This window comes from Liolophura sinensis, chromosome 8, assembly GCF_032854445.1.
Source record: "Liolophura sinensis isolate JHLJ2023 chromosome 8, CUHK_Ljap_v2, whole genome shotgun sequence".
Taxonomy (NCBI): domain Eukaryota; kingdom Metazoa; phylum Mollusca; class Polyplacophora; order Chitonida; family Chitonidae; genus Liolophura; species Liolophura sinensis.
In genome coordinates, this window is record NC_088302.1 from 26,350,159 (window position 1) to 26,365,849 (window position 15,691).

The following is a 15,691-nucleotide window of genomic DNA, read 5'->3' on the forward strand; positions in this document are numbered from 1 at the left end:
AAGACCGCCCTTCGCCAGGTATACTTGAAAACTTGAAATACTTATTCCTCGCGACGCGAATAACGCACTGCGCAAGACACGGAGGGTGGGGGGGGGCGCAATGTATGATTTTTTAAAATGCTTTATGATAAACGTGAAGGAGGAGTTTAGGCGCTCTGACGTCACAAAAAGTTTTTCCCACTCCGAGCACAAGTTTAAGTGTTGGAAAACAACAGTGGAATACAATGCAGTAGCTGGTATAACCAATGAGTGAAAGATTACCTAAATACTGGTCTAAACATTCGCCTCTTAGGTGAATATAAAGGATATGACTTTATCTGATCACTAACAGTACATGTATATGGTCAATAAATCCCAACTTACAATTCCACCACAGACTAAGTTGTATTTAATAGAGGAGAAAAATCTAAGAAAAGAAAATAAGTAACGATATTTTACGAGACATTTTATTCCTGACGCTCCCTCTATTTTTATGCGGTAACGCTCACTGCATTTGTAAGTGGTCTCTTTCATTATAGTATTTGCGAGACTTACTAGGGAAGTCCTAGTTGACGACAGACGACTTTTGCAGCGTTGGTGTCAAATCTGTCGTCACAGACAGTTCCCCACTGACCGCTAACAGACACCTCGAGCCGTCCAGAGTACACGGAAGTGCCCCCCACAAGCCGCACCGGCAGACCTGTGCTATCTGGAAATACCAACAAGTTCGTAACAGTATGCAGTTCGTTTTGTTATTTTTCTTTCAGCTAAGCAGGTAAAGGAAACTAAAACCATAAATCCATACGACAAAACACTTTTTCCTGATTAACGCTACATGCACATGCAATTTATTTTAAGCAAACAGTTACACCGATAAACAAATAGCTTTCAATGATTTTTAATTATTCAGCCACTGGTTAGGACTTTCACGTCACTGACCGAGATTTCCACAAGTAACACCGACATCCTCATCGTGTCGACAGTCCGTGTCTCCTTCCTGATCGTGACGACAAGATTGTAACGACGTTTCTGTTCCTTGGCAAACTACTTCATCCAACCAAATAACCTGATTTGAGGAACCAGATCCAAACTTTCTGTGAGGCTCAACTAAAGGTGCTTGGCTGGGGAAGAGACACAAAATAAGAACAAATGACTGAAAGAGGCAATTTTAACAATGTACCAATAGGTTTCAGTTTGCTTCCGGTGTTTGGATTATAAATTTGCGCCAAAGGTGCGCTTTCTAACCACTTTAGCGTGAGTTCGACACGAAGCAGCCAGCCTCAGTAACCGATAAACAGTTGGTCTCTGGGTTTCACTATGGATAACACCGAGCGAAGATGCGGTGTACAAGCTGAACGACTCTGTGTGGCTAGAATAAAGCTCTCGTTGATAGGGGATATTTGTCAGGAGTTTTGACGGGTACCTTGTATGAGAAGGCATATCTCATTTTCTGATTTACTTACATTATTTATATATCTTTATTTTTTCACCGTCACTGTTTACAAATAGGGTGGAATTACCATCTTTAAACAAATATAAATCGTATAGCTAGAAGAGAGCATGTTGGAATATACTAATATGTATAAATCCTTCCAGTTCCGGTTCTACAGACATTTATATGTGGAAATGGTTAAGTCCATATGCATAAATCGTCTAAGCAACTGCTGCATTTATAAATCCGATTGTGCTCGTATTCATTCGATTTATTTCACTGGTCATTTGTATATAATTAAAAACAAAGGCATCGTTTTATGCAGGCATTTATAAATTGTCAGTAGCTCCTCTTCAACATAAAGTCGTAAGCCACAGTCTGTCCGATTTATATGTTGGAGAGTCTATAGTAAGCCATAGGCTCGATTTATATATCGGGGAATCTGTCTTGCACAAATCAGAATGATATGCTAATCAGATCACATAAAGCGGTGACGTAGACTACCGGCACTGCACGTGCGCATGCATATCAGGAAATAGTTGGAACTTTCATCTACGCTGAATTGGTCAGATAGGCTACAGGCTTACATGGAAAACCCTGAGTTCCAATCAAAGTTGGCTGAAGTTACTGCTCGCGTTGTAACAGAAATGTCACCGTCTGGGCTCACAGCTCAACGTCAAACCACATCAAATGCCAGCACCAGTTCGGGTACTTATACAATCGCGATTAGGCGGGACAACTCTCCTTCGTCACCACTTTGTGTTATATGATTAGCATATAAGTCTGATATGTGAAGAGCAGATTCTCCGATGCCTGCATAAACTGCTGCCTTTCTTTTTAAATTATATAGAAATAACCAGTGAAACAAATCGAGTGAAACACGTGGTTGTAAGATTTATAAATGCAATTGTTGTTTAGAAGATTTACATATGTGGCGCTATTTATATACAGGGAGTTAACCACTTCGACATATACAGGCCCTGTAGGCGTATATATTTGAAGAACTGCAAAGCATTTATACTTATGGATATATACTAAACGTACTTTCTTCTAGCTACACGATTTATATTTATTTAAAGATGGAAACGACAAATTCCATCCGATTTGTAAAAAGTGAAGGTAAAAGTTATATAGATATAATAATGTAGGTGAATCAGAAAGTGACAAAAGGCGCCTCATAACGTTATGCCCGTAGTACTTATTACGTGGCCACGGAGCAATCAACACCCCACCCCACCCCACCCCCCACCCCCCGACCGCCTTCCTCAGTTTTATTGGTGGATCAAACGGGAGTGTCTGAATTAAATTTATTCCTTTATTCTTTAGATTTCTGTTTAACGCCGTAGTCAATAATTTTTCGCTGACGCCCCGACACTCACCAAGCGCCTGATGTCCCTATTAAACCACCGACATTCACCAGGTACCTGATACCCAGACTAGACCACCGACATTCACCAGGTGTCGATGCCGGGGTAAAACCGCCCACATTCACACGGTTACTGATGCCCGGATTAAACCCCTGACATATCGCAGGTGCCTGATGCCAGGATTAAATCACCTACATTCACCAGGTACCTGACGCCCGGATTAAACCACCTATACTTGTAGGTTTGTTGGTCTGCAAGTGCGTGCAGAATATATGAATTCCTAAAAATGCCTGTTCCAGTTGGAGTAAAGTTTATTATTAACACTAGGACAAAGCACTGAAATCAGGAACCTCTCATTTACACGACTTAGCTTCTTATATGTAAAAATTTAATTTTGTTTAGTTGCAGGACGAATTCTCACAATGTTCTGCGCATGCTCACCTGGGGAATCCGAGCTGACGACACACGACTCGAGCTGCATCCATGTTAAAACTGTCATCACAAACAGTGCCCCATATGCCACCAATGTTAACCTCAAGTCGACCCGACATTGGACCTCCATTGACCAGACGAAGTTGGTAGTCTGGTTCTACAAAATGAAGCAAACACATGCCATGAAACAATAATGTATTGATGAGAAGCAAACTGTGACCGTATAACCTGATTCAACAGGCTGGTTAGGTACTCACACGTCCCTACTAGTTCAATTTTCCCTCGTCAAACATTACAACGCAGTTCATATTTCCCACATGAGACATTATAGCACACTTTAATTTTCCCACATACAAACATTATAGCACACTTTAATTTTCCCACATACAAACATTATAGCACACTTTAATTTTCCCATATCAGACATAAAAGAGTATAATTTTTCCACATCACACAATAGTGCACAGATTAATTTTCCCCACATCAGACATTATAACACAGTGTAATTTCCCCACATCACACATTATAGTACAGTTTAATTTCCCCACATCAGACATTATAACACAGTTTAATTTTCTCCACATCAGACATTATGGTACAGTTTAATTTCCCCACATCACACATTATAGTACAGTTTAATTTCCCCACATCAGACATTATAACACAGTTTAATTTTCTCCACATCAGACATTATGGTACAGTTTAATTTCCCCACATCACACATTATAGTACAGTTTAATTTCCCCACATCAGACATTATAACACAGTTTAATTTTCTCCACATCAGACATTATGGTACAGTTTAATTTCCCCACATCAGACATTATAACACAGTTTAGTTTTCCCCACATTAGATATTATGGTACAATTTAATTTCCCCACATCAGATATTATAACACAGTTTAATTTTCCCACATCAGATATTATAACACAGTTTAATTTTCCCACATCGGACATTATAAGACAGCGTAATTTTCCCACATCAGGCATTATGGTACAGTTTAATTTCCTCACATCACACATTATCACAAAGTTTAATTTTCCTACATCTTCATATCATGTCTCAGCAATCAGGCCAGCAACCAAAGAGCTAAGCCAGCTTATGTCACGTAACACTGTAAAACAACTACAGTATAATGAATGTGGAGAAACAGTTCCTCACGTACTTAGTAGAAGAATTCAAACTTCACAAGAAGGCCCACTTCAAAGCATACAGGGGCCTCGGCGGCCTAGTGGTTTGCGTTCCAGTTCATGCTGGTTTGCTCAACGGTTGTACGTGAGAAAGTCTGCCAGCAACCTGCGGATGTTTGAGTTTTTCTCCCGGGCTCTATACAGTTTCCTCCCGCCATAATGATGGTTGTTGTTGTATAAGTGAAATATATTTGAGTATGGCATAAAACTCCAATCAAATAAACCAATAAAATCAAAGCATACGATCGTAACAATATGTTGTCACCAACTGAACTGTTGGGTTTTTCAAGCGAACTAGTCTGACCATCTCATTCGCGCTGGGTTCCTGTGAAGTCTTCGCTGCACAGTCGGTTGCCGTCATGCAGTACTGAACAAGCTTGTCCGTTTAGTTCGTTTAATCCATTGTGTTCACCTATTTTTTCATTTCCATTCTGCAATCATGACCATGAAATCATTCATTTTTGTACAATTTCCTTTTTGCATTCTCGGTTTAAATACTGAGCATTTACAGTCTTGTTAGTCACGATTCGTAAACCGTCTTAGGCCTTAAGAGCTTGTGTATGACATCTAAACATACCTGTTTCATGTCTACAGCAAAATCGATTCTATTTAGTATCTTACCTGCAGAGCAAACAATTCCGATGGATTTCGCACACGATGTCAACGAAAAGAAATCAGAGTTAAAAGCGCACTGTGATAAGCTCTGTTCTGTACCTCTGCACGACATGCTGCCTGAGATGTGGGCATCAGTGCTCACTGGAAACAGTCCACTGGGTAGTTGGCGCGCATATGCTCTAAAACAATAAATCCATACAAAATGATTTTATGTCCACTTTCCTGGTTGATATTATCTCGTGTACACACATTACGGTGTTCATATTTAGACTAAAATGTCCACGGATGATCCATAGATGCATAAAATTGCCAACTATAAACAACAATGGAACATTAGGGTAAGTCTGTCCCAACTAAATTACCTCAGAGTCAACCAAAATATAGTGCTTTTAAATACAACACTTCGTTTGTTAAAATTTAATCCATGCCTATATATGGGTGGGTAGGATATATGGATGAGTAAGGGATTTTTAAGGCGTTCTGGAGGGAATCGGGTTGAATCCAAATACGGCCTAGCTGAAAGCAGTGAATATTAATACAATAATAGCCTACGTACGTCTGAAAGCCGAGATTTTGGCAGGCTAATCTTACGGCCGCCGTGTTCATCTCCCCACACATGTTTTTCCACTCTCCACCTAGTTTTATCTGCAAACGTCCATTAAAGGTAGGAAGAGTTAAACGATCCACCAGACGCAGTGAGAAGTCATCCGCATGGCCACCTGTCAGACAAGCATATTTCAAATGAATGCCGGATACGGCCATCATAGCTCCATCATAGTAAAGCGACGACGCAATGGCACCAAGTGATGACACGATGGCATGGAGCGATGCTCATCGTGTGTTGGCTTCGTATCTTCGTGACTTTGTTACATCGTGGTCATAGTTTCATGTCTTCGTCCCTTCGCTCTCCCTCGGCATACGATGAAGCCATGTTCAGATGATGGCCTTAACGCTTTGCCACACTTTTGCTGAACGGCACTGGCTTTTTTCCCCAGTTATTACACAATAGAAGAGTTTTGAGTTCGAACTCTTTGATGGCTAAAGGTAGAAAAGCCCTACTGTATATTGTGATCCGTCAGAAATGTTAGCCAGCTATTACTGACCACGTTTACTGTAAACATGACTACATTTTTCACAAGTTAGATGATAGAGTAGGGCTGTTTTTACTTTGAACGACAAAACAGTTAAAACCCCCAATCTCCGGGCTACTAATCGTTCGGTTCTAACGGACCAAATGAATATCATAAATTAACAGATCTGTACTTTAAAAATAATATGTTCAACACAATGAATGGATTCCGGAAAAATCAAAACCACCAGTATTTTTTTAATAAAACTTAAAAACAACACGAAACTTAAGTACTTTGGAACAGATAAAGGCAAAATCTTTATCAGACTACCTTATTTAGGTGCTGCCTCTATAAAATTATCAAGACAATATAAATTCCTTCAAAGACTTAAACCAGCAGTAGAATTTATCTGCTTATATACAACATGTACCCATGACTTTTAAAATTTAATGACAAAAGAGGATTAGGGTCTTCGGATCAATGTGATTTACAGCGTTAAATGTGGACAATTCACGGCCTCTTAAATCGGCCTCACAAAACGTCAAATAAGCACGCGATTTTCTGAACACCATATTCTAAACAAGAACAGTAACCAATCCATAGTGGCAGAACATTGTTTCAATTAAAACCACAGTCCAAATCTTTTGTCGTATGAAATAATAGATCTTTGTACCTAATTACTCTCCCCTGGCCTACAAAGAATCACTCCATTTTAACCGACTCTCTCGCCCTCTTAACATACAAGGCAGGTCTGTATCCTTAAAACTGTTCAACTATAGTCACTATTGTTGTCACAATTTAGCTGTAGCTAAACTAGTTTGACTTCGCTTCACAGTATGGTTGATACGTATTCAGTATTATACACTGATTCCATTCTACATACCCACCGGTTTGCCAGCGGATCACAGGTGTTCATGTTACGTACTAATTTCGCAATATTCCATTCAAAAATTGACTGCTTCACTCTTCGGGATTTGAAATCAGAGCTCTGTGTCCATATTTCATCTCCTTACCATTTGAACTAGCGAGTATCCCTCGTTTGTAACTGCTAATATAAGCACTAGAAAGCTAGTCCCGTTATACCCTTCCATGGAATTCGGGTAAGGCCGTCATCGTACGATCTCTTCTAGGTACTGACACTTTTCAACAACAACAACAGCGCATCGACCATAATGCGCTTTGTCCCAACTATTTAAAACAACTAAATATAAACATGTTAGCATTTTCAGTACAACGGATTAAATTTTACGAGCGACTGGATTTATTTTTTCAAGCAAATTCGTTATTTGCAATAATCAGAAAGACATCTGTTAAAACTACTGCACGAGTTGTTTCATATATCTGCACAAATTTTTTTCTCTAAAGCGATACATAGTGCATTTCTGGGGATTTTTTTGGCCTGTGGTATTTGTTTCAAAAAATTGCCCCGTTGACAAATATCATTTTCTTTGAGTCCCTCAACAGATCAAGCTGTGCTGGTAAAAGTGTTTGAGGTCATGCAAACATAGAAATTTTCAGCATGACGTGAGTTAACTTACTGGATACCTTTAAAATCTGTTCGAAAAACTGTGCGAAAATAAACAATAGCACGAAGTAAACGCATGCGGTACAATAATGTTGTTTTGTCACGGCACTATGTGTTATGCATAAAATCTTAACAGCCTCAAATAAGACCACATCAATGTCGCTAATATACTAGTGAAATACACTGTTTTCCAAGCCTATACATATGCGTCGCAAGCGTATTAATTAAGATGAATTTTAATGTTTAGAAAAACTCGTACAACTTTAGTCACTAAAACGGGGATTTCATGAAACGGATGACTCTTATAAAACAATGAAACCACCGTCTAAGTAAGATACTGCCTTTGCTTTCGGTGCACAAGCTAGATAACCATCCAGTCTTGGTCGTCTTTTGTCACCTCGGTCGCTTCCAGACGGCCCCGATTGGGTGATCATCTGGCTTGAACACCTCAACCCCATGTTGTAACTGTAACTTACACACCTTTTGTATATATTTCATGTTTATTATAGGTTATTGTGCATAGATTAGAACAGAATTCTCTTGTCTATATATATGAGTGAGTGAGTGCTTAGGGTTTAACGTCGTACTAAACAATTTTTCAGTCATATGACGTCGAAGGAGTCCTTAGAATGCGTGCTTCCTTGCTGCAGGGCGGACTTTCACAGCTCTTTTATCTCGCCCTGCTTCACTGAGACGACTTACCAAAGGCAAGTAAGCCGTCCCACCCGAGCCATTATACTGATACTGGTAAACCAGTTGTTGCACTATCCCCTTATTGCTGAATGCCAAGCGAGGAAGTCACAACTTCCTCTTTTAAGGTCCGACCCAGGATTTACCCTGTATCTACCGCCCCCGAAGTGGACGCTCTGCCAACTGAGCCAACGGGACGGGTTTTTGTATATACATATGTATGAAGGTCTGCAGTTGATAACTCTGTGTTTATAATATCTGATGTTGGGAGCATTTGCTCTCGAAAGCTCATATCAATAACACCACGTATAGACTGGCGCAGCTCGTCCTGTGTTTAGTGGTTTTAGTACAACCTGTACAAGCCGAATATACACCAGTATTTCCATTGTATAATTTGAGGAGAAATTAGGGATTAAATTGTCATCTCAGGCTCATAAAAAACCGAGGTTTCATTCCCTAGCGTGAACGTTTTTTAGAAGATTCTTAGACTAAATGAACTAACATCATTGCATATTTTTGTTGTTTGTGTTGCTGTTCTTTAAGCATATATGTACTTGGACAGTCGCAATAAAAAACCTTGGTGTCACATTGTCGTCCCTGCTCTTATTTAATCTCTATGCTTTCATCTTTTAAATATATTATCCTGTCATCAAGGAGAATAATCCTACGAATTAGGCTACTTATAGTTGGTTGTCAAAATTTATATTTGAATATAAACAAACACGCGAATATATTAGAGTATATTATTGTGTCACACCGGTGGTTTACAGCTGTTACGTCACACACGAGGTGTACAGATATTATGTCACACGGGTGGTTTACACCTGTTACGTCACACACGAGTTGTACAGATATTATGTCACACCGGTGGTTTACAGCTGTTACGTCACACACGAGGTGTACAGATATTATGTCACACGGGTGGTTTACACCTGTTACGTCACACACGAGATGTACAGGTATTATGTCACCCCGGTGGTTTACAGGGATTATATCTCCATGAGGTGTACAGATATTATGTCACACGTGTGGTTTGTTTTTTTATTTGATTGGTGTTGTACGCCGTACTCAAAAATATTTCTCTTATACGGGCACAACTTCCACGACCATCTCACTTACGGCCGGAGAGGAAGCCAGCATGAGATGGACTTGAACTCTCAACGAACGCGTTGGTGAGAGGCTCCTGGGTCATTACGCTGCTTTAGCACGCTAACCAACTGAGCCACGGAGGTCCCCAGGTGGTTTATAGCAACTGCGTTACACACGAGGTGTACAGATATTATGTCGCACTGCTGGTCCACAGAGATTATGTTACGCATGAGGTGTACAGACAGTACACCACACCAGTTGTTCTCAAGGATTATGTCACACATGAGGTGCACAGACATCATGGCACACTGGTGGTTTAGAGAATTATGTCACACATGAGTTGTACAGATATCATATCACACCAGTGGTTCACAGGAATTACGTCACATATGAGGTGTACAGATATCAGGGCACACTGGTGGTTTACAGGAATTATGTCACACATGAGGTGTAGAGACATCATGCCACACCAGTTGTTCTCAAGGGTTATGCCACACATGAGGTGTACAAATGTCATGGCACACCAGTGGTTCACAGGATCATGTCACAAATAAGGTGTACAGATATTATGTCACACCGGTGGTTTTCTGCAGTTATGTCACATACATGTTGATGGTGTACAGATATTATGTTTCAAATGTGGTATATTGCGGTTACTGTGGTTTATCGCAATGCTTTATTCCGAATTATTGAAAGCTGACTTACATTCCACCCAGATGTCGTTGGTGCATTCGTATTGCCCGGGAATCGAGTGTGCGCAGTCGATCAGACGACTCTCATTGCCGGAGCAGTTAACATCAGTCAGTGTGAATGTATCTTCACCTGCTTTGCTGGCAGGAAGGGTGTTTGAAGAGGGAGACGACCTTGATAAAACATAAACACACATAGCGATAAACATGGGCATATCAACGTTTCACGAGTTCGAATTCATCTGTATCTGGCTCTATTGCGTCTGAAATCAACAGATTTATTAGGTATCTGGCGAAGTGGTGAAGGGGCGAAGTGTTTTCCCCACCTAAAAACCTGACCCGTGGTATATTAGTGAAAAATGTTTCAGCAAGATCAATCGAGTAAATAAATAAATAGGCCTGACGCTAATGTTTTCGCCTTCACTAAATATGGTTATTTCAAGGTTTAAGATAAGTGTGCCAGGCCAGGGTACCAGATCTTAACATAAGGCCATTATCTAAAAGTATTGCGCTGCACATCCAAAACTCTAGTTCTACGGCTTTTGATAAGTCTGCCATAGTACCACAACCCTACTGTGACAGAGCCTACTATTCTAACCCCACGCTGATCTCAGAATGAGTTAAAATTAAGACCACGTTCTTTGAGCGCTGAAGACGAAACCATAGGCAGACAAATTAGATAGAGTACACCTGTTTTAGTCATGTCAGTTGGCAGATCCCAATCGCAAAGCTTAAAGGAGAAGAAAATTTAAATATCAAACAAATACCACTGAAGAGAGTATGCATTTCCTCGCAGGGACATGCCACAAAAAAATCTAATATGTACTTCAAGTTGATAAACTATAAATAAAGTCAGCGCCAAAAGTCCGCTGTGGGCGACTCCATTTTGCTTAAGGTAAAGTCCTGAAGTCGGTCGGACTATCACTGGCTGAAAGGCAACACACCCCCAGCATAAATTGCAGGGTATTAAACAGGAGGACGCGGTGAACTTAATGATTTATCCCAGATTCGCCGTTTTCAGACTTTACGTGTATGGCGAGGAAAAATCGCAAAATTATGCAGCAGGCACCACAAGATAGACAAAAATGTGCTCTTTTCAGCCTATAGTGTCGTTGTTTTAAGTTTTCTTCTCCTTTAAGAAAACTGTGCCACGAATAATGCATTAGAGTTACTTTTATTGTAAAAGCAAATAATCGTCAAAATGACTGCGCAACGAAAAAAGAGAGACAGTGCTTACCCATTATACCCTAGCTGTCGGCACACAACCTTGGCGAAATTTTTGTTTGTTAAACCCGAATTACAGACTTCTCCCCACTTCCCTCCCATCTTCAGCATTAGTCGCCCCCTCCATTCATCAATTCCGCGCGCCAGCTTCACGCTGAGGTCGTCCGTCTGGGGCAAGCTACCTGTAAATGACGGCCACACAGAATTAGACAAAGTCATCAGTGGTGAATGATTTTCATATCAGCAAATAAGGAATTATTATTCTGAAGTGTACCATTTCTTATTTACAGCAAAATTTCTCTGACTTGATAATATAAGTGAAACATACTTGAAAGCGGTAAACCACCACCCAAAAAATATATCAGTTTTATATCAAATATGTTTTCGACAAGTTGCATGTCTTACCAAATTGAGCACCAGAATATATAAAAATAACATGGTACTTCTATTCTCTGAGTTCACAGTTGTGGGAACGCTGTACTCGTAAATACCCTTGCTTGGCTTAATATAAATTTCAAACTGAAACATTTTTATATTATACGTAGACACTTTAAGTGGTCAATTCAAGATATACAAGTCGCTCATTGCCGACATGATTATCCCATAATCATTTATTTATGTGGTTGTGTATAAGAAATTCTGAATAGTGTAAATCTGTTCAAAACAGGTTTCAAAAGAAACAAAGATGAGAGAAAATGACACCAACGGACACATATCATCACATAAAGGATAATCATAACTTATTTATTTATTTATTTGATTGGTGTTTTACGCCGTACTCAAGAATATTTCACTTATACGACGGCGGCCAGCATTATGGTGGGTGGAAACCGGGCACAGCCCGGGGGAAACCCACGACCATCCGCGGGTTGCTGCAAGACCTTCCCACTTACGGCCGGAGAGGAAGCCAGCATGAGCTGGACTTGAACTCACAGCGACCGCATTGGTGAGAGACTCCTGGGTCATTACGCTGATCATTAGCGCGCTAACCAACTGAGCCACGGAGGCCCCTAATCATAACTTAAGAACGTAAGCAAAACGTGTGTGGTTGTAACAGGTCACATGCAGTGTATTTCGACATTGGTTACTTCATTTTGTGCATGTTGATGGTTGATACATTTTTATGATAATAATTCTGATAATAATAACTTAGTAATTGACGTTAAACAGCTTCAGAACGATGAAAACCTAAAACTCACAATAAACTACCCAGTAGCGTTTGTGGTTGCAATGAGTTGGGCCAGAGAAAGAACAGTTGGATATGTCAGGTTTGCATGTCAGTGCAAAGCTCAAGTAGGAATAAAAACTGGTTTTCACAGAAGACTCCGCCCAGGACCTGAAGAAAATAAAAATGCATTTAGTATTGCTACGCTACCAACTGTGTTCAACTGGGGATTATACGATCAATTTATTCGTTTAACTTTTAGAGAGGCCCATGCGTGACAAATTATTTGTCAACAGCATGCAATGACATCACGCCTCGTGCATATACGTGTATGTGCAAAAACTTATAGCCTGTGTTCTCCAGCTTCGGTTTGCAAATTCTGTTAATACATCTTGCAAGTTTTCCTTTAAAATCGAATGAAACTTCCTACGCCATGACTTCGTAGAAGGTGACAAACTGATGGTACGACAAGTCACATGGGATTAACGGGACGTTTACACATCATTTAAGCCCATCATCCTGTCCATTTTTCAGATCTAATGTACATTTAGTTTTTTACAAATGAGCAGCCACCAAAACAAATCATCATCATCGTTCGAACCCGTGTCAAAGCACCCAATAATTCGGATTCACATGTCGAAACATAGTTGAGCGAAACAGAATAGATAGCAATCGACTGGGAGGAGGGGGGGGGGGGGATTGGTGTGGTGTAGGATAGAGCGTCTGTTTCGCAAACTGTATATTTAGGACTCAATCCCGAAACGAGTCATACATAAGTCTTTAACATCGGTAATCTTACTACATGTACTATACCTAGGTAGGGCCATAAAATAGAGGCATGGACCAAGTGCCAGCATAATATGACTAGATGAGGCGTCATGGCTGGTGTCTTCGGTATGAGGTTCCAGTGAAGCAGCACTGTATGTATGTGGTAAGGCCTGGTACATGTACAGGGCGACAAGGTGCGTGATATAACCGAAATAATTTTCAAAGCGACATTAGTCCCCGATGAATCAAACAAACAAACACAAAAGATAACTAAATGTCCACCAATAATACAAAAATCAGCATTTATGATACTGGCCCATGTTGTTTAAGCAGCCTGTTTCTTATGTCAAGAACAACGAACTCGTGTACTCCTTTAACGTTTTCATGTACTGTTAGTCTGCGGTCGTTTGTGAAAAATTTGTTTATTTACTGGTTTTAGGGCCACTTTCCTGGCGGATATCGTGGCCCATCAAATCAGTGTTTTATTTTTTTTTTTAACACATGAATATTTTGTTACATAACAGCAGTGCGTTGGTATACTATTTACATATGTACATGAGTCAATTAGTGGGATTAACCTCTTTGTTGGGTAGCATGTTACAGCTTATTCTATAGGTTCAAATGCTGCCATGGTCATTTAACAGAAAGGGGATAAATAGTAAGCTATTTACAGGGATTAACGTTATCTTTACATTAGAAATACATAGATCTGCATTAAAAAATTACAATGAGTTGCCTATACAGAAATTTACACAGAGAGAAAACAACAGTAGTGCCTTTATTTATTGGTTAACAGTTTTGTTCTCTTGCTTCCTCCTCTGTGGCGTGGAGTTAAGGAGCTCCCGCCACTTATACCGGACGCCGTCCAGGAAAAACCAGCGTACTGGAAACCTGTGCCTGTAACAGGTGCGACAAGTATAAATGAGGAGCAAGGATGTCAGGCCTCATCCACTTAGTTGAAGCAAGAGATAGTCCTTTTGTCATAATGTCTTTCATGTTTCTGGTCTTCGTTTCCTGGTTGTTAAGTTTCTTTGGTCCCATGGGTCTTCTTATTGTTTTCCCTGTCTTCTTCTTTAATTGATTTCCTTCTCTATTTCCAATTTTTATTTTTGGCCTCCCATGGCGGCGCAGACAGCACGTTTCATAGACCGGTAGAACAGTTCCTGGCCTAGAGTGTTTAGGTGCACTCCGTCGTTGGTTAGAATTTGTTTTTGTGGTCGGATCAGTCCCCGGTGTCTCCAGAAGGTGGCCAATTGGTTGTTTGTCAGCTTCTTGTTAATTTCATGGATTTTTGTATTATAAATGTGGACCGAAATTCGCCGAGTTACCTGACGGTAAAGAAGCTGGCTGATGTAGATCCTTGGAATTTGGAATTTCGTTTTAAGTGCACCAACATAGTCTAAAATATCAGCGCAATTTAGTTGTACTGATGTCTGGTTTAAGTGAATTTCTGCGGAAGTCACGTTTATTGGTGTTCGGATCTTTATTATGATTATACAGTGTTGACTGTGTAATTTGTTTAACACGCTGACCTCACCTGACCGATAAGGTCGTCACGGACTCTAAACTGAAGTTTTGAGTTTTGCAAAGGACGTTCGTTCTGCCACAAGGTGACATTACTCTACGTCTCTGAACGGCTCGTTTGTGAGTTTCTGCGGGAGCTATGACTGTTCTAAAGTGGATTATACCTCCATGCCTGGATTTACCCTGTGTTGTGCTCTGCGGGTGTGACGTCATTCAAGGCTTGATTGTTCCAGTTCTGTGTAACCTGTGTACTGTGTTCGCGTTCGCTAACCTAGCGAAGTACCTGACTGGGACAACTTGTGACTTGTATGAATTGTGTGTTTATCCCATGGTCTTTACGTTGGATTTCCTGGAATACGTTCCTTGGGATGCAAAGGTGAACTGGAAACTTTTAAAGACCGGTAATACTGATGTGTATGTTACATACACGGGTAAGCCATTTAATTCATTTACACGTAGAAATACCCAGTCACATGCAACAGGTAGAGGTAGCTCTACACAGAAGAGTTCTACACCAGGCTCCAGTGCTTCTACAGCTCATGGTTCACGTAGTTCAGATTGGAATGGTAGTCCTCGAAATAGGGTCACTTGTAATTTTTGCAAGCGGGAAGTCACGTGATGAGTGAATGTTACAAGTTGAAAAGGAGACGGGAAGCTCAGAATGAGTCTAAGCCCACAGGTCTTTGTGTTGCAATGCACAAAACATTGCCGGAAGTTACATCAGCAGTTAAAAGCAGATCTGAGTTAGCTGATACGGGATTGGATAAGATTCCCAAATGCTCTATGGATAGCTTCGCTCCGTTTATCAATTCTGGTTCAGTGTCGCTTAGAAGCTACATGTCTTGTGCTACCCCTATAAAGATATTAAGGGATACTGGGGCATCTCAGTCTCTGTTGTTGATGAATACTCTGCCGTTTTCTGAAGAGTCAT

General features: G+C 40.4%; 1 protein-coding gene across 1 annotated transcript in view; it reads right to left on the reverse strand.

The window, feature by feature from the left end:
* LOC135472556 (scavenger receptor cysteine-rich type 1 protein M130-like) overlaps positions 1-15,691 on the reverse strand; it is a 34,926-nt gene that overhangs the window by 12,630 nt on the left and 6,605 nt on the right. The window contains exons 5-12 of the mRNA XM_064752110.1: positions 12,503-12,639; positions 11,317-11,485; positions 10,096-10,253; positions 5,573-5,735; positions 5,023-5,195; positions 3,220-3,367; positions 919-1,100; positions 535-688 (exon numbers count right to left, since the gene is read on the reverse strand). Coding sequence (XP_064608180.1) covers positions 535-688; positions 919-1,100; positions 3,220-3,367; positions 5,023-5,195; positions 5,573-5,735; positions 10,096-10,253; positions 11,317-11,485; positions 12,503-12,639 — 1,284 coding nt within the window. The remainder of the gene's footprint in view (positions 1-534; positions 689-918; positions 1,101-3,219; positions 3,368-5,022; positions 5,196-5,572; positions 5,736-10,095; positions 10,254-11,316; positions 11,486-12,502; positions 12,640-15,691) is intronic.